We start from the raw sequence: 27,083 nt of genomic DNA, 5'->3' as shown, positions 1-27,083 counted from the left end.
ATTTTCAAATATATATATATATATTTATATATATATATTGTGTGTGGATAACATTACTGAGTTTTGCCATTTCAAAGGTACATTTATTTATTTTTTTTAGCACATTTAGAAAAATTGTTTATGGTTTGCCATATTGCCAGCCCAGCTGGATTTTTCAATTCAGTTTATTTCTATAGCGCCAATCCACAACACGTGTCATCTCAAGGCACTTTACAGTTCACCAGATCATACAGTCAAATTGATTCAAAGTTTTCAATCTAAGGAAAACCAGTTGATTGCATCGACTCATTGACTTGAATGCAATCCTTCACACTTGGCATGCTTGCAGCGACAGTGGAGAGGAAAAACTCCCTTTAACAGGAAGAAACCTCCAGCAGAACCATCTTTGAAGAATAAAATTTAAATCACATCCTTCCCCAGTTCTATTTTAACTTAGTCTTTGCAAATATGAAAGAAAAGAAGACGAATTTAATGAAATTCTCCTCTTTTGCCAACATACAACAGGGGTTTTTGTTTTTATTGTTTTAATTATCTTAGTTCAAATATCTTTATCTTATTTCATTTTAGTACTCATCAATATAGCAACTTTTCAGTATGTTTTTCTCCTATTCCAAAATACATGGTTTATGGTTGGTTAAAAATGTGTACAAATATCTTAAAATTATCTGTTACACGATCATATGAAAATAACATTTGGATATTTCTTTTCTAACAAACCTGAACCTGTCTTTACAGTGTAGCGCCCTCTGGTGGCATATACTGGTTAGTGCACAGTTGGTCACGTGATTGTTCCAAAACACACGTGACTGGCTCCTAAAAGTGATCAGAAAATGATCAGGAAGTTCTGCCATGGCTTGTGGGACACCGATACAGTGACGAAGGAGTAATTGTAGCAGCGCTTTAGCTTCAGGACATCTCGTAGCTTCTGTCTGCTTCCTCTAAAGGTGGTTGGATCGTTTTTAACAGCTCTGGTGGACAGATGTCTCTGATCCAGCTGAGTTAACAGGTTCAGTTGTTGAATTCTCAAGTCCTTACACCTTTATTTGTCTGCGGGTGAAATGATGTTGCCGCCATCGCTTGTTTTAGCTCTTTTTCTCAGCGCAGCTGATGTGGTCTTTTGCACAGGTAACCTGAAACAGAAACATTTCCTCCTTCTGTGTTGTGCACTGATAATGGCCCCTCCCTCTCATAGGAACCACTGGATGTGTTGCCAGAAACTTTGGCCATGACTCTGTGGTGTGTGAATGTAATTCCACTTACTGTGACAGTGTTGGTCCAGTCATGGTTCCACCTCTGGGTCAGTACTCCACCTACCTGAGCAGCAGAGCGGGCAGCAGGATGGAGGCAGGCCAGGGTCAGGTCCAGGTCAACAGCAGTGGAGCAGGTAAGAGGATGAGGATTGCAATGATAGAACACCTCTGCTCTCTCCTAAACAGTTTCCTCCTTCCAGGTCTCAGGCTGACGATTGTTCCCTACCAGAAGTATCAGAAGATTAGGGGATTCGGAGGAGCCATGACCGATGCAGCAGCCATCAATATACTTTCTCTTTCTGCTGGTGCACAAGACCAGCTACTGCGTCAGTACTTCTCTAAAGAAGGTAAAGATTAAAGAGACTTATTTATACCACTTTATGTTATAAATTAACACCATGTCTTTTTACCCTTTTAGAGAAGTTGTTAAACTATTTTCAGCATAATAAAGATGACACATTAATTACATTTCTTTCTGCTACTTATTTGGCAGAGATCATGATTTTAATAAAAAATGGGTAAGAAAGTATAAATTGGCTCATAAATGGAGTTATTCCTGTCCACAGTCGCCATTTGTTTGCTCAGAAGTGGACTGAACTTCCTAAGAAAGAAAACTTTTGACCAGTTAACATTATAAGCTCACTGTAACTTTACTTTATTAAAACCAGGATAAAATTATAATGTCGTAATTTACTTTTAAGATCTACATGATTAGTTGATGTAGTTATCTAGAGATTTGCTTTCATAAGCTGGATAAGCTCCAATAACTTGTGCAATAACTAATGTGCAATCACTATTTCATACCCTGTGCAATAACCTGTTTTATATTTAATACTCAGTGGAATAACAATTTATACAAAAATACCCATTTATATAAATACCCATTTAATACCCTGTGAAATAACCCTGTGTAATAACACTGGTAAATAACAGACTCCTTTTGTTGGATCCGGTATGTGTGTATATATATATATATATATATATATATATATATATATATATATATATATATATATATATATATATATATATATGTGTGTGTGTATGGATATGTATGGATATGTGTGTATATATGTGTGTGTATATATGTGTACGTATGCATGTATGTATATATGTGCATGTATGCATCTATGTATATATGTGCATGTATGCATCTATGTATATATGTGCATGTATGCATCTATGTATATATGTGTATGTATGCATGTATGTATATATGTGCATGTATGCATGTATGTACATATGTGCATGTACGCATGTATGTATATATGTGTATGTATGCATGTGTATATATGCATGTATGTATATGTGTCACACATATACATATATACATATGTATGTATGTATGTATATAATACAAACATACATACATACTATTCATACATACTATGTATGTAGGTATGTATATGTATGTATGTATATATGTTTATGTATGTAGGTAAGATAAGAAGGGAGGCTCCTTCTGTGATTGACCCATTCAGAATATAACCAGCTCCATGTTGAGATCCTTTTGCAAACGGCTACAGTGCATGGAATGTGACACAACAAACTGAAATTACTCAACAAAAGAAGCAAATTGACATTATAAATCCATCAGCAATATCAAAATGCCAAGCTGGTTATAAACCACTGAAGAGCCTGAACAGTTTGTTTCTCTGCCTTGTACCAGGTATCGGCTATAGCGTTGTGCGTGTCCCCATGGCCAGCTGTGACTTCTCCACTCGTCTGTACACATACGCTGACTCACCTTCGGACTATGAACTGAAAAACTTTGCTTTAGCCCCTGAGGACGTGAACATGAAGGTCTCCGTCTTTATAATGGCACAGAAACATGTTCATCTCTTTTGTGTCTTCATCTCCATCCTCCTCTTTGTTTTTAGATCCCTCTGCTGCTGCGTGCCCAGGCCTTGTCTCCTCGCCCCCTTTCCCTGCTGGGCAGTGCTTGGAGCGCCCCCGCCTGGATGAAAACTAATGGTGAACTAATAGGAAAGGGTTCCCTGAAGGGCCAGCCGGGAGGCAAGGAGCATAAAACATGGGCTCAGTACTATGTCAGGTCATTTGTGGTTCATTTACTTTGAATTGTCACACATCAGACATGCCTGATACTATAGAGATATACTCTGATGTGCTTTAACTCTCCCTCACAGGTTCCTTGAGGAATATGCCAAGTATAACCTAACCTTCTGGGCACTGACTACAGGAAATGAGCCCTCTGCAGGACAAATGGCAAACTACAGGTCTTTGATTTAATTTGTAACACTGTGCAGCATCCTTTAGGATTTAAAATGCAGAAAGTCACATTAGAGTCTATTTGTGGTTACAGCTTCCAGGCTCTTGGCTTTACTCCTGAGGAGCAGAGGGACTGGGTGGCTCTGGACTTGGGCCCGGCACTGCAGTCCTCATCACACCAACATACACACATCCTGATACTGGATGACAACCGCCTGCTGCTGCCCCACTGGGCTAAAGTGGTGAGTCCAAGGACAGACAGATGAAGCGGTAGGGAAAGTCCTTTACTAACTTAATTTAACCTACATGGATGCAGATGGGATCAGAAATCACAAACTGCAGTGTTTTATGAAACAATCAGTGGATCAAACATTCATAAAGGGAAAAAAATTAGAATACTGTTCCAAGAGGAATCTGATTAAGAATTGGAAGTTCAGCTGCTCATGTGGCTGCAGTGAAATACACTCAACACTAATATATATACAACACTTTTGGTTTTACTCCCATATTTTATGAGACAAACTCAAATATCTAAAACTTTTCCTCTTATACATTATAAAACCATTTCCCTCAAATATCTAGTCTAAATCTGTGATAGTGAGCACTTTGCTGAAAGAATCCATCCCATCTCACAGGTGTGCCATTTCAAGGTGCTCGTTAGACACCATGATTTGTGCACAGGTGTGCTTTAGACTGCCCACAATAAAAGGCCAATCTGAAAGGTGGTTTTATCACACAGCACAATGCCGCAGATGCCTCAAGGTTTGAAGGAGCGTGGAATTGGCATGCTGACAGCAGGAATGTCAACCTGAGCTGTTGCTCGTGTATTGAATGTTAATTTCTTTACCATAAGCCGTCTCCAAAGGCTTTTCAGAGAATTTGGCAGTACATCCAATCAGCCTCACAACCGCAGACTACGTGTAACCACACCAGCCCAGGGCCTGTTCAGACCAGCCACTCCAACAGCCGCCGAAACAGTTTACAAACCAAAGAATTTCTGCACAAATTGTCAGAAACCCTCACAGGGAAGCTCATCTGATTGCTTGTCCCCGTCATCGGGGTCTCCACCTGACTCTGGGTTGTCGTCGTAACCAATTTGAGCGGGAAAATGTTCACATTCACTGGTGTCTGGCACGTTGGAGGTGTTTTCTTTACACGGATGAATCCTGGTTTACACTGAGATCCTGAGGCCCATTGTTGTGCCATACATCCAAGATCATCAGCTCATGTTGCAGCTGGATAATGCATGGTCACATGTTGCAAGGAGCTGTACTCAGTTCTTGGAAGCCCAGTTCTTGCCTGGCCTGCATACTCAGCAGACATGTCACCCATTAAGCATGTTTGGGATGCTCTGGTTCGGCATATATGACAGCGTTAATCAGTTCCTGCCAATATCCAGCAACTTCGCCAACCATTGAGGAGTGGACCAACATTCTACAGGCCACAACTGAGAACCTGATCAACTCTGTGTGAGGGAGATGTGTTGTACTGCATCAGGCAAATAGTGGTCACACCAGATACTGACTTGATACTGATCCCCACCAAAAATAGAGCATAACTGTACCTTTCTGTGGTCTTTCATTGTGAGCAGCCTAAGGCACAGCTGTTAATCATGGTGTCTAATATGGCACACCTGTGAGGTGGGATGGATTATCTCAGCAAAGGAGAAGTGCTCACTGTCACAGTTTTAGACCGGTTTGAGAACAATATTTGATGGAAATGGTGATATTGTGTATTTGGAAAATGTTTTAGATCTTTGACTTCATCTCATAAGAAATGGGAGCAAAACCAAAAGTGTTTATATTTGTGTTGAGTGAAGAAGCTTTATTAAAATGACATATACTGGTCTACCTGAGCTCTGATGGACATATATCAAATATTTGTGGTTTTCTCTGATATTTAATTGGCCTTTGAAATCTGAGAAAGGATACTTAGAAGGTCTGAAATCCACTCCATCCTTTGTTTATGTAAATCAGTTCAAGACATGTTCCACAATTGATCTGAGACGAGTTCAGCTAAAAAATGCACTTCAGTGGGACTTCAATACAAAGTAATTGCAAACTAAGTAGATTTTATTCTAAATCTTAAATATGGGCTAATAGACTGGCCATAGATATTTGCTCTGGTAGATACATCTGAGATCTGGACCTAACAGAATGGGAATACGCTATCCACAGCAGACTTATAGAAGATACACTATATTGCCAAAAGTATTTGCTCACCCATCCAAATTATTGGAATCAGGTGTTCCAATCACTTCCATGGCCACAGGTGTATAAATTCAACCACCTAGGCATGCAGACTGTTTTTACAAACATTTGTGAAAGAATGGGTCGCTCTCAGGAGCTCAGTGAATTCCAGCGTGGAACTGTGATAGGATGCCACCTGTGCAACAAATCCAGTCGTGAAATTTCCTCGCTCCTAAATATTCCACAGTCAACTGTCAGCTGTATTATAAGAAAATGGAAGTGTTTGGGAACGACAGCAACTCAGCCACGAAGAGGTAGGCCACGTAAACTGACGGAGCGGGGTCAGCGGATGCTGACGCGCATAGTGCGAAGAGGTCGCCAACTTTCTGCAGAGTCAATCACTACAGACCTCCAAACTTCATGTGGCCTTCAGATTAGCTCAAGAACAGTGCGCAGAGAGCTTCATGGAATGGGTTTCCATGGTCGAGCAGCTGCATCCAAGCCATACATCACCAAGTGCAATGCAAAGCGTAGGATGCGGTGGTGTAAAGCACGCCGCCACTGGACTCTAGAGCAGTGGAGACGCGTTCTCTGGAGTGACGAATCGCGCTTCTCCATCTGGCAATCTGATGGACGGGTCTGGGTTTGGCGGTTGCCAGGAGAACGGTACTTGTCTGACTGCATTGTGCCAAGTGTAAAGTTTGGTGGAGGGGGGATTATGGTGTGGGGTTGTTTTTCAGGAGCTGGGCTTGGCCCCTTAGTTCCAGTGAAAGGAACTCTGAATGCTTCAGCATACCAAGACATTTTGGACAATTCCATGCTCCCAACTTTGTGGGAACAGTTTGGAGCTGGCCCCTTCCTCTTCCAACATGACTGTGCACCAGTGCACAAAGCAAGGTCCATAAAGACATGGATGACAGAGTCTGGTGTGGATGAACTTGACTGGCCTGCACAGAGTCCTGACCTCAACCCGATAGAACACCTTTGGGATGAATTAGAGCGGAGACTGAGAGCCAGGCCTTCTCGTCCAACATCAGTGTGCGACCTCACAAATGCGCTTCTGGAAGAATGGTCAAAAATTCCCATAAACACACTCCTAAACCTTGTGGACAGCCTTCCCAGAAGAGTTGAAGCTGTTCTAGCTGCAAAGGGTGGACCGACGTCATATTGAACCCTATGGATTAGGAACGGGATGTCACTTAAGCTCATATGTGAGTCAAGGCAGGTGAGCAAATACTTTTGGCAATATAGTGTATGTAGCATCTTAGTGCAAACGGCAAAGTTTCCTAAGTCTGTTGTCCAGGTGAACACCAAGTTATTTATACTCTTCCTCCATCTTTTTCATTCTTCTCCCATGCTCACATTCAGGATCAGATGATTGTTTCCACACCATACCACAAAGCTGTTCACCAGCTCCCTGTACTCAGCTTCATGTCCATTTCTGATGCATCCAATGATTGCAGACTCATCTGAGTATAACTGCAGATGGCAGTAGTCTCTCTGGAACTGGACGTCAGACTTGTACAGAGTAAAAAGGAATGGAGAGAGTTCCATCTCCTGTGATCCTCTGAAGCTGCTAACTACCTGATTAGACAGCTGACCCTTCAGTCTAACAAACTGTGGTCTGTTTGTCAGGTCGTCTTTGATCCGGGCGATTGTTATTGCCTCCACCTGAGTCTTCTGCAGTTTTTGCTTAAAACGTTGTTATAAGTATAGAAAAGTGCAGCTGTGTGGGATAAATGACACTTAGGTGCAAAAAAATTTGAAAACTTTCTCCTTTTTCCCCACATAACACTTCCTTGAATTTTAACAGGGGTCTAAGCTCTTCCAGAGCCATCATTTGACCTTTGTTCAGGATAAAATAGTTAGAGCCAAGAATGACCTGCAGAGGAGAATTACAACATTAGATGCGAGTCTTTTGCATCATATGGATATAACTTAGCAACAACACTAGCTATTAGAAATGTGATATTTGTTTCTTGTCTTCACATTTTCATGTGAGGTAGATTTTTATTTTTAGGTTGTACCCTGCAGGTTTCCCTGCTCCACCTCAAGCAGAGGAGTTTAAATTCATCTTTTTCATCCTTGATAAAAGTTTTGACTTTTGGATGTGTGGAACCATTCATGAGCTTGTCTGTACAGTTCCTCAACTTTAAGAGCATAATAAATATATGACCAATGTTTCAAACAAAAATGAGGGAAAGACTTCACTGAAGAAGGTAATGAAAGGAAGGAGACAAAGAAGAATGAAAGATTGGATTAAAGCCATAACCTGAGGTAGGTCAGGGGAAAGGATACTAGTAAGGGAGGGAGGATGGGTGGAAAAGGGGAAGTAAGGATGGAGATGGTCATAGAGAAAGATACAGCAAAGAAAAGAGGACAAAAACAAGAAAGTGACAAAAAACATGGGTGATTTATGGACAGAGACAAGCAAGGGATAAAATGGTGTTAGAGAAAAAGAAATACTTTTATTTCCTTTTCCATATTTCCTTTTCCATACTTTACCAGACATGGAAAATAGTCAAATCTTTTAGAGCTGTTTATTTTTTCTGACATTGGAGCTCTGCTTTGCATGGGAGCTATCATTAAATCTGTATTTTATTTTGGGAATGTGATCAAATGGGGATGGATGTATTAAAGGATTAAAGAAAACGCACACATCAAGAATTTAAATTTTCTGCATCAAAGAATAACTTTTAGATTCTTTTGAGTTTTTATTGGCCTTCAAACACTGTTTTTCAGGCTCTTTTTTAAAATAACCTGCTTTATAGAGTAATTGCTTTGGATTCAGTCGGGAAGGTTGCCATTGCCCTGCATCTGAGTGCAGAGCACTAATATGGTTCAACCTTCACCCAAGGTCACATTTTAGTAGAAATTAGAGTACCTGAAAGCTGGTTTAATGTATATAGATTAGTTTCACACAATTAATCTCCAGTTAAAGTACATTTTTATTTTTCTTGGCCCCTGCAGGTTCTCAGTGATGTTCATGCAGCACGATACATTCATGGCGTGGCAGTGCACTGGTACGCAGACGGTCTGGTCCCTGCAGAGATTAGCCTGGGAGCCACTAATCAACTCTACCCAGAGTACTATCTGTTTGGCACGGAGGCCTGCGCTGGCTGGACACCACTGAACCGAGGAGTGAAGCTGGGAAGCTGGGACAGGGCAGAACAGTACGCTCATGACATTATAGAGGTGAGCTGATCTCCCTGCATGCATGAGGGTTTGTACATGTTCAGTCAGATCCCCGGTTAGAGACGTCAGATTTGACAAGCTGCAAGTCGTCCCAGAGAGGCGAGTTCTCCCCCGCCACCCATGCTGCAGTGCAGGTTAAATGTTACACTCTGCTGCACACTATAGAAGAACTGCCTGCAGGGCTGCAGAGCAAGCTGGAACTGGTCTTCATCTTTCTTAACTTTCAAAGGGGGGAACTAGACTACTTCCATTCTATTCATTTTGTTCTCATTTGGGTAGAAGACATCCTGGGTCAAGAGGAACTTGATACTCTTTGTGCCTCTCTGCTATACTATGTTGTCATGTCACGTTTTTTTTTTTTGCTGGGATCTTATATGATGGATTAACACAAATTATAATTGTGAAGTGCAAGTGATATTTTTGCAGTGGTAGCGTTAGCTTAATCTGCACCTTTAAGTCCTTTGGCCATGTTTCCATCAGCTTTGCAGAGAGCAAAATGGAAATGTTTACCCATTCATCTTTAAGAGACTGAAGCTCAGTCAGAATAGACGGAGTAAATCTCTGAACTCCAGTTTTGTAGCTCTGGCTGACTGTTAGTCATTGTGGCGCTGATAGAGGAATTACCACCCCAGTCTCAAGCCCTCTGCAGCCTCCAGCAGCTTTTCTTCTGGAATTGTCCTGTATTTAGCTTGAGGCTGGGCGATATGAGCGAAAAAGTAATCGCTCTAAATTGTATGGCAATGCACAATGTTTTCATAAAATAATTCTAAAGATGCACCTCTGATTCAAAGCTTTGTCCCTAATGTTGCACAAGCACATTTTCTAACAAATGGATTTAGATAAACAAAAGATAAATGTCCTAATAACCTACAGGTATTCAGAAAAGTACTATCAAATTGCAATCTTGACCATTCCAATATAAGGTATTATCTTCTATCTTGTTCCATATTTGCTATATTTTTAAATGTCTATCTATTACCCAGCACTAAAAGGAGCTTATCTGTAGATTAGCCGTGTCCCCTATATATGCTATGTTTGTAAACTGCATATGAGAACTTCTTATGGCTATACTTAATAATATATAAATATATATATATATTTATTTATTATTTTATTTTTTTTGTTGTTGCCTCTCTACATGAAGTTGAAAATTGCAAAACAGACAAGTATTGATTTGTCCCAACAGAACTGTGGATTCTTGCATCTCTTCCTGTTACTGCAGTCTTCCAAGCAGCCATTCTACCTGCACTGTTTTTAACTTTGTGTTTTTCCTATTGTCTTATATAACAGGATGATGGATAGAGTAACATGGAGATGTCAAAAGCTTTTGATATTTTCTTAATCTGTTGCTTCTTTAAAATTGGCTAAAAGAGGAGTAAAAGCACCATCAACCATTTCAGGTGTTTTCTTGTTGAATCTTAATTGCTGCATGTTTTTTTCTTCCATTTTATGGTTTAACTAATATTCTGTTGGTTTATCATATAAAATCCCAGTAAAATATTTTGCGGTTTGAGCTTTAGAACTTCAAACTGCAAAAGATTTTAGTGATGAGACACTAGATGTTCAGTTAATAGATCCACTTAATGAAACCACCATCTTACTCAGGAGTCTTAGTCTCTGTTTCTAAAGTGAGGAGTGGTTCTCTGCCTCAGGACTTAAATCACTATGTTGTTGGCTGGACTGACTGGAACTTGGCGCTGAACCCGACTGGCGGACCAAACTGGGTCAAGAACTTTGTAGACAGCCCCGTCATTGTGGATGCTGAGCGGGACGTCTTTTACAAGCAGCCAACTTTCTACAGCATGGCCCACTTTAGGTGATCAGATTTTTTTTTTGTTTTTTGTTTACTTTAAATTAAATGTGTTTTTCACTTTTTTTTTTTTTTGTACAATGAAATCTTTATGTACAGTACGTTCCTGTGGGAGGGATCACAGAGGGTGGGGGTGGCTGCTAGCATGAAGACTCAGCTGGAGTTCTCCGCCTTCATCAGACCAGACGGCTCTGTGGTGCTGATTGTTCTCAACAGGTACTAATAAAGAACCCAGATCTATTAGCTGCTGTTTTTAAGGTTAATACTTATCCCGCTTTGTGTTTCTGTGTTCAGGTCATCTTCTACCATCTCGTTTGAGGTCTGGGATCCTGCTGTGGGTTACATTCCCTGCACTGCTCGAGGCCACTCACTGCTCACCGTTGCTTGGAAAACGCACTGAGATTTAAGAATATTTACACTCCCAACATTTCTCTGATCACTGGTTTCACAATCATTTCTAAATCACATTACACTTCCAGCTTCTCATTACCCAGACTGATACTTTTCATTAGTTTGCAGCTCTTTAAGTCTACCTTTTTGGCCAGAAACGATATTCTTAAGTGGATACATTTAATACCTTATGTTCTATTTTTACCAAGTGACCATCCCTGTACCATCCCAAGCAATTTTCACATAGGGAGTAAAAAAACAGCAGCCAACACAGATGGAAAAGGAGTAAAATGTGGGTCCGTTAAGGGTCCTATATGCATTCCACACCTGAGGCTTAACTGGTTTTGCTCACAGAAGTGAAACCCATATATGCAACCCCCATGGATACGAATATAGGCCGGGACCTTGATTGTTTAATTGCTTTGGAGTCTTTCAACAGTCTATGCCTGCTGTTGGTCGATTAGTTGGGGTTTAAAATGATCAGTTTCAAATTCAAAAGTGGGCTTATCAGTCCGTTACAGATCTACAAACAACTGTGCAGTCTAGCTAAAAGCTTCACACCCACAGCGGACACCGTTCTCATTTATCTGATAGGTTAAGGTTTGTTAAAGGTACAGTGGAGGATGTTCTTTTTCCCGGGTGGATCATCAAAATAAGCATCCTTATTGTCAATCATTGTGGTGATATGTTTACGTAAGGTGTTCTACGTGCTCCTCCCCATTTTCACTTACCGGTGGTGAGGACGACGTGGGAAAATTGCAAATCTTCTAATGGAAAATAAGCTTGTATGAGCGATGCAAACAGCATCTTTCAAACAGCGCATGCACAAGGGGAAATGGTCTCGTGCACGCTTTCACGTGTTTAATGAGCATTTCTTTTCGGGAGCGGGTACAGGGTTGTGCATGTGCAAGTGGAGAGGGCGGGTCTTTTCAAATATTCGTGAAAATCCTCCACTATAACTTTAAGCTCTCCAAAGTTGGGTTTCAGTCTAAATGAGCTTTGTCCTTTGATGCTTAAAACCAACGAAAGTCCTTGGCCGCTTACTGAACAAGCCTTCCCAACCCCTGAAAATGTTGTATTACTACCTCTGAAAAGCAGATGAGTATAAGGGGAAAAAATGAAGTATTAAGATCCTCTGCACTGATATGCTATTTTATTTTGCAGACTATTTCACTGCAAATGTGAGGGTATGAAACAATAACAGTAGCTCAACTGGCATGTAGCCTTCATCTGTCCCTACATTTCACACCCGTTTGGTTTATCTGCTGGTGATTGGAAAGGAAGCAGACCCAATACCAGCTTCTGATTTTACATTTAGATGGTTTTCTTCCCCCTTATTATTTAAAAATCTTATTTCAGTTAAGTTTATGTGATATTTTCAACAATTCTAATCCATAACAACTGGAAATGATTTATTCATCAGATTAACTTGAACTGAATTACCACTGGAGCTTTGACGCCACTGAAGGACTGATTTTTTTCTTTAATGAACAGAGCTTGTAAAAGCCTCTCTGTAGTATTAAAATGATCAAGTTTTATTGTAAATAAAGCGCATTTTTTCAAAATCTTCATCAACTATTAAATGCACTGTTAACAAGCAACATTTTTTGTCAATTTATTGATACATCATAAACATTTTATCATATTTATAATATACAGTTTTGATAAACCATTTATTTCACATTTGTGTCGCCTTTCTCAATGTCTTTTTCTTTGCAAACCTTAAGTAGGACTAGAATTATTTACATCGACATAAATGATAAAAATGTAAATCAAAACAAGTCTGTCATGAACAGAGGTCTAAAATGAGGGATGTAATTTGTATATAATATATACACCATGAAGAGTTTGACATCTAAAGCATCAGATGGTCAAACACTGAAAATGTTCATTTCCTTAATGCAAAGTTTCAGACAGAGAATTTAGGACAGCTTAAAAAAATGCTTCCTTTTGTCTGAAGATAACAGCTCCGGTTTATGACCCTTTAATTGGATTCCTGTTAACTCCACATCCGCTGGATTTAAAAGATAAACATCTTCCTGTAAAATAAAGAACTGGCATGTTGTTGAATATCCCTTATGCTTCAGCAAAGACCTCACACAAATCAACACAAATCAACATAAATAGCTCAATTTCTAGAACTGTTCTTGAATTTGTAACCGATTAGTTTTCCACAAATCTCCATCATTTTGGAAGTCATGGCATTTGTTTTGTGCTCTTTAAAATGTTTGTCCTGGACTCATGAATTTAAAAAAAAAAAGACAGTTTCTTCTAACGTAATTAATCTCGAGGTCTTCCTATATTTTTTTTTCCTATTCATCAAGTCATGAAGCAGACAATCAGCTCCTCCGTCAGTCTTCTGGCTGGTGTGAGCGTCGTTAAAACCCACCACCCTGGAGTTATTCAAAGCAGTGTTTTTAGCAGCTAGTGTTTCCTTTGCATAATTCAGATGGTGGTGAGGGGGGGGCACATAAAGCTGTTCCTGCTGGACCCTGAGCTGTCCGGGGTGCTGAAGGAACCAGCATCACAAAAAATGTGCCAAACTCATGTATTTTTTTTTCTATATCATACTTGTCTTCTAACTAAATATCACTTCATTACAATTTTATTAGAACATCTACAAGATTTCACGAATCCTAAAATTGTGCACTTTTGCGGTCTGCATGGAGCAGTAGCATTACAGGGCATAGTGGCTGCGTTTTGCTCGTCTCGGAAAAAGTTTGTCTTCTTTTTTTACCCAGCGGAGTGTTGCAGCAATGTATAGGAAGAAAAGTTTGCTGTTTGGGAAGAAAAAAAAATAATACAGGGCAAAAGTAGAGTCAATCTAGGCTGGTCTATCGGACAAATAATAGCTTTAGCAAACCACAACAAATTAAGACGTCTTAAAGAGGGTACATGACTGAAGAAGAAGGCATTAAAAATAGAAAATAAATATACAAAGAGACTCAAATTATCCAGAAGGGAACAGAGAGAAAATGTGGAAAATGAGTAGCAAGTTTTTTTTTGTTGTTGGATGTAGTTGACGGAAAGCAGAGAATGAGATAACTGGGTGTCTCAAAAGGACCATCTCTCCTGTGTGCGGGGGTCCGTAGAGAGCGAGGGGGACTCTGATGAGGGCTGACTGCTGCTGTCTTCTCCGTTCAAACTCATCCGACACACTGGACACGTGTCATGCTGCAGCATCATGGGAAAAAAATAGGTACATGTCAGCTTACTGCAGTTGGTCTAAAAAAAAACAAAAAAACAATCAGATATAGAAAGTACCATATTTTCACGACCATAAGGCGCACCGGACTAAAAGGCGCACTCTCAGTTATGTGTCCCATTTCTGTATTTAACACACACATAAGGCGCACCGGACTATAGGGCGCGTTTTTTATATACAGGTACATGTCCTCTACTACCTTTAAATACCTCTACTGCGTATTTAAAAATACAGCGGGGGCAAAACTGAGTATGACTGTGCTTTATTCATGTATTTATTACAAAGTATTAATCAAACCTGGCAGCTGGCCGTGAGACAGAGACATCGCAGATGACACAGCGCTGTGGTCACTCCTAAATTAACTTAAAATCCTGAAACCTGCTGACGGAATATGTTCGCTTTTATTGCCGGTATCCTGGTGCCTGCAGCTAAAATTATTTAGATGAAAAACACCTGCCAGCAGCCGCGGTGAACCCGGAGGCTGCCCAGCCTACAGGCTGCTGATGAAGAGATTTCTGCTGTCAGCGCACCGCTGGTATGTGGGGGTCTGAGCGCCTCCGACAGAAATAGATAATCTGGATGAACTGACTGCAATTATGAAGTTTTCAGGTGGACTTTCTCACTTAAAAACATATTAAAACTACTTTATTCCCACTGATCACAGCAAATATAGCTGCAAGATTTAGATTTAGATGAAAAAACACCTGCCAGCCACCGCGCTGAAGAGGAGGAGAGGCGCCCAGAGGCTGCTGTTGAATTAAGTTTTCAGGGAGAAAAATACAGCGGGAGCAAAACTGAGTATGATTGTGCTTTATTCATGTATTTATTACAAAGTATTAATCAAACCCATCAAAGTCATCATCCTCTGTTTCTGAATAAAACAGCTGCGCTAAATCAGACATGCCAGTTTCCCCTTCTTCGCTGTCAGTCACTTTCCGTGCAGCGCGGCTCCTCAGAAATAATGCCGGCTTTTGCGAAAGCTTGAACAACAGAGCCAGCAGACACTTTAGTCCAAGCATCTACAATCCATCCGCAAACTGTGGCGTAATCTGCCCGGTGCTGCCTTCTTATCCTGAAACTGTCGTCTCCGTCGGTCATCCATCGCTCCCAGGCCGCTCGCAGCCTTACTTCGAACGGCTGCTTCACACCGATGTCGAGCGGTTGAAGCTCCTTTGTCAGACCCCCGGGATAACGGCGAGCACAGCGTTCATTTGATTCACCTTTTTTTCACATCGGCTGTGAGATGGGCACGCAGCGATGGTGATGCGTGGAAAAAACCACCTAGTCTTCTCACATACACCTGCCTCAGCCACGCATCCATCCAGCCTTTTCCATTTGCGTTAATATCATATGTCATCAGAGCGCTGTCTGTCTCGCTGGCAGCTCCCAGATCAGCTTCTCTGATTGGTTGATGCGGCGCGTCCAGCAGCAAAACTTCAATTTTTCCATCTCGAGCAGCAGAAGCGCGGCGCTTCAGATGCTTAAACGCTCCCGACGTGCTGCACCAAAATGCGCTGCCGGACCTTTTGCTGCACCTATATGCGCGTCAACCATTGACTTTGCATGTAAACTCGCTGCTTCTGCTGCACCTGCTGGGTCCGGTTCACACCGATGTCGAGCAGCGTTAATTTGTTTCCCCATGTTTTTCACATCAGCTGTGAGATGGGCACGCATGGAGTTACATATTAACAGCGATGGTGAGGGGTGGAAAAAAAACACCTGGTCTCCTTACATTCAGCCACTCTTTCATCATCTGCTCAATAAGGTGGTCTCAAAAGTCGCAGTTACAACACACATAAGGCGCACCGCACCATAGGGCGCACCGCACATTTTGAGGGAAAAAAAAGACGTTTAAGTGCGCCTTATAGTCGTGAAAATACGGTAATCAAAACGCTTCTTTTTGTGATGTGCTTTCGATCCCAAATCTCAAACAATGAAAACAGCAACAAAAATAAAAAGACAAGTTTCGAATGAATCTAAATCCTATTAAAAATCTCATCGCCCTGGATCTCAATCAGAGAACAACTGATAACAGATATATTTTAGGAAGTAACATAGGAGTTTGACACATTGCAAACATTATAATTCTCTTATTCTATAAATCAGACTGAAAATGATAAACAACTCCAAAAGTATGCAGTCGTTTACAAAATCCACACTTTGTGGAACCACCTTTAGTCACTCAGCTTTGAATATCTAAATCTAGCAATAATTATATTTTGACCAGGTCATTCTAACTAATTTTCTATTAACCAATTCATTTAGTTTAAATCATTGGCTACCTCTAACAAAGTTTCTTCACTAATTTACTTGTATTTAACTCCATTATAATTACAGAAGCTTTATCTGGTCTGGTCCTGTTTGGCTGAGATACATCATCCTAGAGAGAAATATCAGCTGGGCTGCTAACATCAATAACATCATTTATAGAAGATAGCGTGGGTTCCATTTTTTCAGTGCTTAGTCCTGTTTATCTTCTAGACATTGCTGTGGGCTCAAGTTTTATGGCGGCTCAGAGCTCATCTACCTAACTGTTTTTTCCTAGAGAGCGACACCTCTGGAGCTAGTTTAGCATAAGCTTTTCTAACATGGAAAGTTTCTAATGGATCTATGCTCCTCTTGTATGCCTGCTCCCTTTTTAGCAGAACAGAACTCCCTTTTTAACAGAAAGGAACCTCCAGCAGAAGCTATTAAGAAAAAGGCCGCTCACAATAATCCTGGTTCTTCTGGAGTTTTCTTTCTGTTAAATGGGAGTTTCTTCTCTTTACTGTTGCTACATGCATGCTTTGTGTGAGGGACTGCTGAAGACTCAAGGACAGAATATAAGAAAATGTCTACTGTCGTAACTTGCTCATCTAGCAGGAGTGAATCCTGCTCAGGTAATGACTGATGCATTCAACTGGGTTTCCCTATGTAGAAAACTTTTTACCAATCTGTCTGTATGGTCTGATTGAATTGTGTTTGAAGTACTTTGAGATGAAATGTGTTGTTAATTGGTGCTATATAAATAAACTTAATTAATTTTCAGTCAACAGTGACCAGCTTCTAAGCTTGCATCATCAGATTTCATCATGTGAGATGTTGTGTTTAGGGTGCTTCTAATCAGATCCCCCACTACCACGTGTTTCCTGTGCCCTCTTTTAACTTGCAAATTTATATTCAATTTTAGTAAGGGGTATCAGGAAAAAAAGGGGGCTGAAAATAAATGCAGGCCATAAAATTCAGATTTTATTTTGTAAAAACTTAAAGCCAGGTATATTTTTCTTCTCATAGGTAAAATCCTAATGAGGCCTGCGGCCATCACATGTTAAAAAGCTTAAGAGGTATCCATACTTTTTAAAGTTGCTGTACATGCAGAGGGCCACTGCCTGCTGCAGCCTTATCAGTGTCTGATAAGGCTGCAGCAGTCACTGGAGTTTTTAGATACTCATCTTGCATGCCTGGAAAATACTTTCTTGCTTTATTCTGGAGGGCTAGTTTAAATGCGCTTTTACGTCTGCATACTCTCCTATAAACAGCAAATGAATCATATGCCCGTTGTTCTGAATTGTGACTCACCATTTCCAGCCATGGTACTATACAGCCTGAGTGAAAGAAGTGGTTACAGGGTAGCTGTCTGACTGGTTCTCCCACTGCAAAGTCTTCTTTGCACACTGGGCATTCCATACAGCAGTCTGCAGGAGAGAACAGGAATATGTGTTCTCATTTTGGTATTAATAGCCCTTTTTACAGGTTGATTTAAAGATGTATGATTAGTAGAGTCTCACATGTGTTTTATTTAAATATACCTTATCTGTTTTATTCCCTTAACACTAAGAGTTTGAGCTGAGAATGGAGCTGTAAGATGATATTAAGTCACAAGCATAAGTATGTATTAATGAGTGCAAGGTAAACTCTCAAAAAACATCTAAGAGTATATAGGGATGGGAAAGGAAAACCGGTTCCTGTTCAGAACCGGTTCCGTGTTCCAATTCCATGGCACCGTTTAGCAGCTCGCTTAACAATTCTCTTATCGATTTCAGGCAGCACCAGAGCCTAGCGCTGGGCAGCACGACTTGCGTCACATTTTTTATGCAAGTATGACGTAACCAGGCATAAGTCTAGAAAACAAAAGCGGCCAAAGCGTTCGAAAGATTGGCTTCATTTTAAGGAAGAGAAAGATGGCAACAAGGTGTTTTGCAATCATTGCAAAGTGGCAATTACATCGCTAGGAGGAAATACATCCAACATGCAGAAACACCTGCACACAGGACATGGCATACATTTTAACGAATGCTGTGTTTTTGATGCTTCAGGACAGAAGCTAAAGTTTCGACCAGCATGGAAGGCAACTCTGGTGGAAGGAAGCTAGTTTTATATCAGTGGCTGTGCTTAATGTGGTTCCTAGTAAATCATATGCCATTTCTGGAAATAAACCAATTTCCTATCTCTCGTTGGGGTTATTAAACATGCTACAAAGTTGCTCCGCAGTTCAGGAAGCCAGAGAAAGGTGAAGCTTGTTTATTTAAATCAGGGGGAGATAAGTTTGTTTACCTAAATTGTACAGTAATGCTTTTTCATTAAACGGATGCCTTCTCCATTAAACTTAGACGACTGTGACGAGACGGGTAGCCTGGCTGGCAGCTCCCATTCACTGCCTTCTGTTTTCGCAGAGGCAGGCAGTAATAGAATGTCCCAGGCGAGGGTAGACAAATGTCACTGTGCACTCACCAAGTTCATTGTTTCACAGAATCGATAAGAGAATCGAATCGTTTCACAGAATCGATAAGAGAATTGGAATAGTGAATATCTTATCAATTCTCAAACCTAAGAGAGGATAAGTTTGGAATAAGGTCACCAAAATCTGTCACTGTGAGTGGCTTATGGGAGAAAGTGTTAATCTATTCCAGTTTAATGGATATTTTACCTTTTTAGCCATAGTGACAAGGTTTAAACACATTTATTATATCAAAATACTAAAGCTTTAAAGCGATCTGATTTCTAGATTTCTCTACATATTTGGAACATTTTAAAAGGTCAATACAATTATATGATTTGCATTTATGGCAAATATTTATACTTAGGGCTACGCCATAAATTAATACTAATGTATATCATGATTGACACATAATATCAGCAGAAATACATTTGTCAATTTTACTGAAATTCAATCTAGAACAACATTGTATTTTGAGGGATGTAGGCAGAGGAAAAGATTTAGCATTTTGACGTCTCCAACTAAGCTAACGGACTGAGATAGTATGATTGACCTTTTATAATGGTTACACTTTACAAGGGTTACAATTTAAATTCAGGCTTTTATCCCTGGTTCTTATTTCAAATAGGTAAACAAAACACCAATATGCACCGATATCGGCTGAGATGAAAGGCTGATATTGTGATACATTTTTCAGCCCTACTTGTTCTCTGATAAGACTTTAGATACAATAAACCCCCCCACCACCCATTAGAGGTGACATAAACAAGAACTGATCCGATTGTTAGTATGTGTCATTTCTACATAAAACAGCACAAAACTCTGGAGAAACAAAATAAATATGAAACACCATTCTTTAATTTCATATTACAATATTCATCTGAACCAATAAGATACAAATTTTAAACCTGTGTAGGAGCCTCCCTATAGACAATCATTCTGAACCCAAAGGATTATGTATACAAACAAACATCTACTTAAATACCTTTTTTTAATCATAACTAAGGTCAGTGCATTGAATGCTCTTGTATGTGTGAATAACACTAAACAAGGACTGTGAATTAAAAGTTAACATTGCCATTACAAAGAGATTACATTTAGACAAACAAAACAGCTGTAGTGACTATTAAGGTCAAGACAAACCTGGTGACAAACTAAGCTGAAAGGCAGGAAATATGACTGACCCGCTTGTTCCTGAGTGATGCTGACAGTCGGGAGGGAAGAAATCTTCTCTTTCTCTGCTGGAGGTGGGCCGGTGTTCTCTAGTTGACCTAGTAACTACACACACACGGATAAATTCAATGGTAAAATTAAGATGGAAAAAAAAAAACAAGGGTTGTAAGAAATGTAGTTCACCTGTGTTATGACAGCATCTAACCCTCCCTGCCCCCATGCATAATCTCCTGGGTTAGAGTGCAGCATCCCTGTCCTGAAAGAGACAGAACGGCCCAGCTGGAGATAAGAAATTTAAAAATGATGTTTCTTCTGTAAGGCTGATGAGGTCCTACCATGACAGAGGAGGTGAGCCAGGAACTCCAGAGTTGGCAAAGAGTCCAGCTAGAAACTGCTGTACGATCCTGTCAGAGAGAGAACTAAACTCAAGTTAGAAGCTTACAGAAGGCCTGTCATAGGTGGTCCATTCTCTTTTTTGCACTTTGGCTGCTTTTTCACTTTTTTATAATTTGATACTCAACATCTTAGAGAAATTATCTCACCGATGAATCACTCTAGCCAGGAATACACAATATACTGCATATTTATGATGATCATCAACATGGAATCTGCATATTGTCAAGGACTGCTTGAACGACACTAAGCTAGGTATTTATGTACGATGTGTTCAGGTTCTAGGTGCCTGAAATATAAATGCTGGCACTTGCGTAATGCAGCAGCAGAAAATGTTTTAGAAGGTAAAAAAAAGCGGTGATAGTTTTTAAAATCATTCAGAAGCAACAAACTTGACTGGAAGCTAAGTTAATTTGAAATCTTGCTGAAACAGAAATAATTATTTATATTTTAAAGTTAGAATCTAGATAGACTGCTCATAATCTGGAGCATTTGTTATGAAGTCATGTTGAGAAAAAAAGAAATCACTGTTAAAATGTTTATTTGCAACTGTTATCATTATTACAACACTTTGCCAACATTATTGCAGGTGTCTCTGATATCATGCAGCTTAATTTCAGGCTTAAAATGTTTACAAACAGCTTACTGAAAATAAAAAGATGTGAGGAGAGTTTTGCTTGTGAGCGTTTTTAGTTGAAGGGCCTGAATTGGCAGATGAGATGGGATATTAGAACACAAGAGGGGGGCTACACTCCAAAAATAAAATCTCCTGTTAAAAGTTTGCCATGTGCTGTATTTCACTCTTTTTCAACTGATTTTTAGCAGTTTGCAGCAAATTATATTAGAGCTAATATGCTACTGACAATCTGCATGTTGGCTTTTTGCAGTGAATATCAGCTTGTATTTAGTCAAAAGTCAGTGTATATACATCAGAATGAACTGCTGGGCTGCACCACAAACATCAACAAGTTGCAGCAAATCACTCTCTAGCTGTGAGCAACTCCAGCGACTGTGGTAAAGCTGAAACATGTCTCAGCTGCTGTTTGTTGGAAACGAGGGTTAGAAGCAACTTACTGTCATTATCACTGAAAGCATGGAGGAGTGAGGACGACAACTGAGCCGAGCTGTAGACACAACTTACCCTTCCACAGCTGGGGAGCGATCAGGCCGACTGCTGCCTCTGGACCTGTATCTCCTCTGGCTGTTTAAACGAGGGGGACGCCCTTGTCCCCAGTTGTCCCCAGATCCTAGCAGGCCCCCCATGGATCCTCCTAGGCCTGTCGGGACAGATCCCCCAATCGATCCACCTCCCAACCCCCCCAGATCACCAAAGCCCATCAGGCGTTCTCCGCGGATCCGATGGTCAGAGTCGGGACTGTCTCTGTCTGTGGTAAACGGTCGCTCCAGCAACAAGAGATGCCATAGCTAAAGACAAAAAAACAGAAGTTAGTGTGAGTAGTAATACGTAGAAAGAAGTGTTAAAGGAAAAAAAAAAAGGTCAATGGGTGAGAGGGGAAGAAGAAATTGAAGCAACATCATTGATATTATATCGTTTATATTCCTTCAACTACTCCCAGAAAGCCTTGGAACAAATTCATACCTCTGCAAACTGTGTGGCTGTGTCATCTATCCCATTAGCGCCACCCTCTAGGAGACTGAGGGAAACAGCGCACAAGGGGACAAAAGACACATTAGATACATATCCTGAAGCTTAGATTAATGTGAATTCTTAGCACCATCCTGGAACGTGAGGACCAACTTCAACGGTACAATCTATTTTTTCCATCTAAAGTTCAATCACTTTAACATCAATATGAAATGTTAAATAAACAAATTTCATACCTGGAGTCATCTGTTACTTCCTCTATGAAACCTGAATCACATCTTGGACAGATGTATTCCTGGAAAGAGTCAAAAAGAGATTGAAATCACAAGTATCCATAAACAAGCACAGCTTAAAAAAAGGGTAAATATCATGTAAATTTCACTATTTTTGTCTCTCATTAATGAAAATGAAACTGATATAGAAAGCCATTTAAGACAGTGAAATATTTCAAGCCTTTTTTTTTCCCGGTACAGGTTCCCTGTGTTTCTCACTTTGAGTCGAAAGATTACACAACTACTGGGAAGACGCTAGCTGGACAGAAGTCCAGAAGACAGTCCTTTACAACCTTAACAAGGAGGGAACACCACACAAAGTTAGGGCTAAAGACAGTAGATTGCCAAAAGATGCCGTATCCAAGCATATTCAAAGAAAGTTGAGCAGAAGGAAAGGTATGTAGGAAAAATTGTTCACCAGCAATAGGGATAACCACAAGCTTTGGTGGATTAAGGGAAAGTCAATTTAAGAGTTTATGACATACCTAGGCTAAGAAGAATTTCAGGCTGTCCATTGATCAGTTTAAAAAGTAAAATCTGGATTACATTTAGACGTCAAGCTCAAGAAATTGAAGAGAATCCCTGCTGCTTTAGGTCCTGTGTTATGTCTCCACTGTTACTACTGCCATTTCATCTGATGGTGTTAGACCACAGGGTTTCCTGAAGTTCTCAGTCAACACAATCATCAACCAGACCTTTGTGTTTCACTCTTCTGTGGGCTATATAAAGAGGATGATCTCATTTCCCAGTAGCACTTGGCCCTGGGGTAAGGACCAGAACATCAGTGGTTGGCTAGAAAACTGATTTTACCAGATCTATGATGAAGGATTTATGCAGATGACGTGAAGGTCACTATTAAAGCAAACCACAGGCCTGCCACCTCCATGCCACACCACACTGAGCCAGTAAGTTAAGGAGACAAAATATCCTTAAAATAGCCTTTTTATTTTACCCTTATGACTAAAACATTATTTGATGAGCAAACTGACACTTCACAAGTTCAACACAGATGCCTCTATAAGCCTGGAGCCTAATTTCCTTCATTTACGTTGGGTTGGAAGTTCCTGCGCTGTTCGGCAAATGTGAGCTCAAATAAAGATACGTTAAATGGGTCTAAACTAGCAAACAATCAATGCGTTATATTCAAGAAGGATTTTAAGGAGAGTCAGAAGCAACCGACATCCAGCTCAACTCAAACACCAATGGAAACTCCACATTACAAAAAATATACAAAAAAAAACAAAACAAGTTGAGTATAATCGTGAGGTGAGCTACGACAACGAGCAGAAGAGTGTAGTATTATTAGGAAACTCCATAGTGCCCCGTTTTAGTAAAAGGCACCCAACCAAGTACTGAATAAAGCAATAAACATACTTTGTAGAAGCAACACATTTATATTTAGAATACAATTTTTTTTTATTGATCTTATGTAATATTCAAAATTCTGAGACAGGTTTTTGGTATGTGGAAGACATATCAGTTAAAATTACAAGAACAAAGTGCTTGAAATATTTCACTCCATGTGTAATGAAAGTGAGTTGTTTTTCCTTTATTTATAGATACCCAGAAACTGAAAGTGACTATTTAGATATTATAACTTTGCAAACCCTACAACTAGAAAATAGGATGAAGAGAAAAATATGAAGCAGCTTGTTTTACACGGAAGAAGACAAAACCATAAGAAAAAATACCTTAAAGGATAATTTTAGCTGATATAGGGAGAGGATCATTGATACTCCCCATTAAACAAAACAGCCAATAAAAAAACAAAATTTTATAGATTACTGAATAAAGCTAATGGCAAAGAAGTTATATACAAACTCTAATCCTGGGTGAACAGAGTTACATTTCTATGCTAATAAAATGTACATTAATTTACTTATCACTAAATTAACAAATAACATTAGTGGATAATATTTGTCCCTTTTGAATGACAGCCAGTTTTTTTTTATGAATGCAACCCAAGAGGTAGAGCTGGTCTGGCCAACCACGCCTAAAGTGGTAAACAGTCAGAATAAGGAAAACGGCAACGTCAGCTTATGCTCCTTGATCACATTTTCTGTTACCAATAAAAGGCAGACTTTATCTATGAAAACAGGGCTGAAGAGGGCTCTCCAACATGCACACACAACAAGGTGATGATTAGAGTTACACTTATTTTACATGCTGACTAATCCCATAAATCTGATGATTTGACAGAAATTAGGATCTGAAACCAGATTTATGCTCTAAACCAGCTCAAAAACGGAACTCTAAGCAGTAACAGATTGCGTCAATCCACTGTCATTTTCCAAGTTTATCCTTTCTGTTTCAGAAAATGCACACGAACCTAGATAAATGAAAAATCATACTGGGGAAACACTGAGAATGCTTGGGTGTTGAAGTCATGCAGCTCATTGACATGTCATTAGGACTAAATTATCTTTAGAGCCGCAAACCCTTTTCAAGTCAGTGACAGGGCAGATGGATAAAAATGTAAATAATAGATTTATTAAGGTTCAAATAGACTTAAGGTTATCAACTTTTACTTAAAATGAATCAAAACCTCCACTTTCTCCAAGTCTAATACTAATAAAATAGAAATAAAACTCTAAAATAAAAAAAAAAACAAAAACACAACAACTCAGAAAACAGTTGGTCAAACATTAAGTACACATTGCTCTGAAATAAAATATTGACATAATAACATAGGAGGCCAGTTATAGAAAAAAAGTGGTTAAGATTTTACCCAACAATTTTGGTAGTTGTCGAACGGAGCTAAAAGATAACCAAATGCACCAGGAAACAGGCTATCGGCAGTATGATTTTTAGCTTAACCGAGGGGCCAGAAAAAAAAAAAAAAATCAGTTTTAAGAGTCAAAAGATCTGTTAGAACCACTTCCTGTTTGGAAGATGAGTCAAAGTTGGCTCTTTAGTCAACTCTGGGAAATAAGAAAGGTGTAAGAGGCAATGTTAGAGAAGATCAGATTCTCCACAAAGGCATGCCAGCTACTCATTCAGACAGCGACAACAGAGAGCAAGAGTTGATCAGATAATAGAAAGGCTAAATCTCAGCATTACTGTAATACAGTTAATGTATAACAGCTGTTTTTGAGCTTTCAATCTCTGTCTGTTAAGGAAGACTTTGGATTTGGAAAGGTTAACAGCTTTTTAAAAATCTGACAGACCAGGCAATAGTGAAAACTCTGTATTTAACGAGGTGGCATTGTTGAAACAATAGGACAATTCTTTCTACAATGAATCCTGTCTCATAAATGGAGTGTTATCTGCTCTTTCCCCAGTATGACAGAAATAACAACTCAGGGAACAAATGCAAGAATAATGCTGTTGAAGGTTAGTTTTCCACCATGTTATTCCTTCTCAAAGACTATTCAGGTGAGCATTTTCACATTTGGGGCAAGTTTTTTTTTTTTTTTTCTGTCCAACCAGGAAAAAGAACAATGTATTTCTTAAATCAAATATGTAATAACATGAAATGTCTGACCTTGTTTCTTAGACCAACTTATAAATTCACATCTTTACTTTGAGTAAAATCTAAAATTATCCATGAGACCATACGAAAAATCTACAGATAAATAAAATATAATAATTCGGATAGTTTAAAGAGCATTGAAGCCGTATTAAGTCGGATTAGTATCAAGAAAATGAATAGATATAACCCTTAAAACATAAGCAGTGCCAAGCTGACCAAAGTGTGAGAAATGTCTACTACTTTTGATAACAAAACTGAAACCAACCACTCTAGAAAATTCCCCAACTCGTCTTGACAACAATAAATTTAATCAGAAACAGCAGCTGTCCAATGTCTGTCAGCTAATGATAAATACATGATTAATGAGAATAATCAAATACTATGACTACCCTTGATCTTGGTTAGTACAAATTGACCCCTGCATATAACATATCTCAACTATCAAAGTAAATCTTCAATCAAAGAGTATTTTTGGGTAGAATCGTGATGGAGGTTTAAACATAACATAACTAGACAGTGTCGGCTTTTAGAGTCGGCTTTACAAGCATTACCGAGAGTTTATTTCATGACTTTACAACAACAACAAACGGACGGAGCTAACAGGCACTAACAGGCTAGCTGGGTTTAGCTTTAGCAAGCCGCCGAGAGACTAAACTAGTCGCCGAAAGACAGCGCTGTCAGTTCGCGGTATTCTACAAAATAACACAGTATGAACGAAAGTCGCCTTACTTACTGGGAGTTTAGGGTTTACTTCTCCCTTACAACAGTGACAGAAAAACCGATGCGGGGGAACAGCCGCAGCCTCCGCCATCTTCCCCAAAGAAGCACAAACAGTGACGTCGATCCTCCACCAGCCGAAGACGGCTGTCCACAGGTATGGCAGCCAATTGTAGCATATAATCAAACCACTTTTATATTTAGACTTCCTAAAGACAGCCTTAAATTTTCTAATAAATATCCAAACATATAAATACTTTAATAGTGGAAACGACGTTGCTACTTGAGAAAAAAAAAAACATTTTTTATATGAACCGTATCAAATTATTTTAAACGTGTAAACCAATAAGCCGTCAATTGTTTATAGACATGGCACATTGTATAATAAAATTAATTCATCACTACCATTAAAAATTTGTCACGTAAAACTACCGGGGGTTCTAACACGAACGTTTAAAAACGCGTTCATTAAACTTTGACTGAAAC

The 27,083-nt window shown here is 39.5% G+C and overlaps 2 protein-coding genes across 3 annotated transcripts; one reads left to right on the top strand and one right to left on the bottom strand.

The window, feature by feature from the left end:
- Nucleotides 1–784: 784 nt before the first annotated feature.
- Nucleotides 785–12,664, top strand: gba (glucosidase, beta, acid). The gene is made up of 12 exons (XM_038284342.1): nt 785–947; nt 1,057–1,125; nt 1,193–1,384; nt 1,451–1,597; nt 2,920–3,053; nt 3,131–3,303; nt 3,398–3,487; nt 3,574–3,721; nt 8,639–8,863; nt 10,516–10,679; nt 10,773–10,889; nt 10,968–12,664. Exons 2-12 carry the CDS (start codon nt 1,059–1,061, stop codon nt 11,071–11,073), a joined length of 1,563 nt encoding a protein of 520 aa, XP_038140270.1. The 5' UTR covers nt 785–947; nt 1,057–1,058; the 3' UTR covers nt 11,074–12,664.
- On the bottom strand, nt 12,657–26,741 carry rnf115 (ring finger protein 115). 2 transcript variants are annotated; one of them, XM_038284343.1, is made up of 9 exons: nt 26,614–26,741; nt 22,373–22,431; nt 22,131–22,185; nt 21,672–21,955; nt 20,473–20,556; nt 20,321–20,393; nt 20,149–20,242; nt 17,827–17,942; nt 12,657–14,237 (listed from the first exon to the last, which is right to left on the bottom strand). In XM_038284343.1, the coding sequence occupies exons 1-9, from the start codon at nt 26,689–26,691 to the stop codon at nt 14,118–14,120; spliced, it is 963 nt and encodes a 320-aa protein (XP_038140271.1). In that variant the 5' UTR covers nt 26,692–26,741; the 3' UTR covers nt 12,657–14,117. The 2 variants fall into 2 exon arrangements, with proteins under 2 accessions (XP_038140271.1, XP_038140272.1); XM_038284344.1 differs by having other exon boundaries at nt 20,473–20,541.
- Between the last annotated feature and the right edge of the window lie 342 nt (nt 26,742–27,083).

Source organism: Cyprinodon tularosa, unplaced genomic scaffold (assembly GCF_016077235.1).
Source record: "Cyprinodon tularosa strain WSP-4 unplaced genomic scaffold, ASM1607723v1 ctg2, whole genome shotgun sequence".
Taxonomy (NCBI): Eukaryota; Metazoa; Chordata; class Actinopteri; order Cyprinodontiformes; family Cyprinodontidae; genus Cyprinodon; species Cyprinodon tularosa.
This window is presented reverse-complemented; position numbering and strand designations above follow the sequence as displayed.

Coding starts and splice junctions, on each gene's coding strand:
- gba (XM_038284342.1), top strand. CDS start 1,059: ATGATGTTGCCGCCATCGCTTGTTTTAGCTCTTTTTCTCAGCGCAGCT. Junction 10,680..10,772: donor TACAGCATGGCCCACTTTAG/GTGATCAGATTT, acceptor CTTTATGTACAG/TACGTTCCTGTGGGAGGGAT. Junction 10,890..10,967: donor GTGCTGATTGTTCTCAACAG/GTACTAATAAAG, acceptor TTCTGTGTTCAG/GTCATCTTCTACCATCTCGT.
- rnf115 (XM_038284343.1), bottom strand. CDS start 26,691: ATGGCGGAGGCTGCGGCTGTTCCCCCGCATCGGTTTTTCTGTCACTGT. Junction 21,956..22,130: donor CAGCCACACAGTTTGCAGAG/GTATGAATTTGT, acceptor TTTTGTCTTTAG/CTATGGCATCTCTTGTTGCT. Junction 20,243..20,320: donor TAGATGCTGTCATAACACAG/GTGAACTACATT, acceptor GTGTGTGTGTAG/TTACTAGGTCAACTAGAGAA.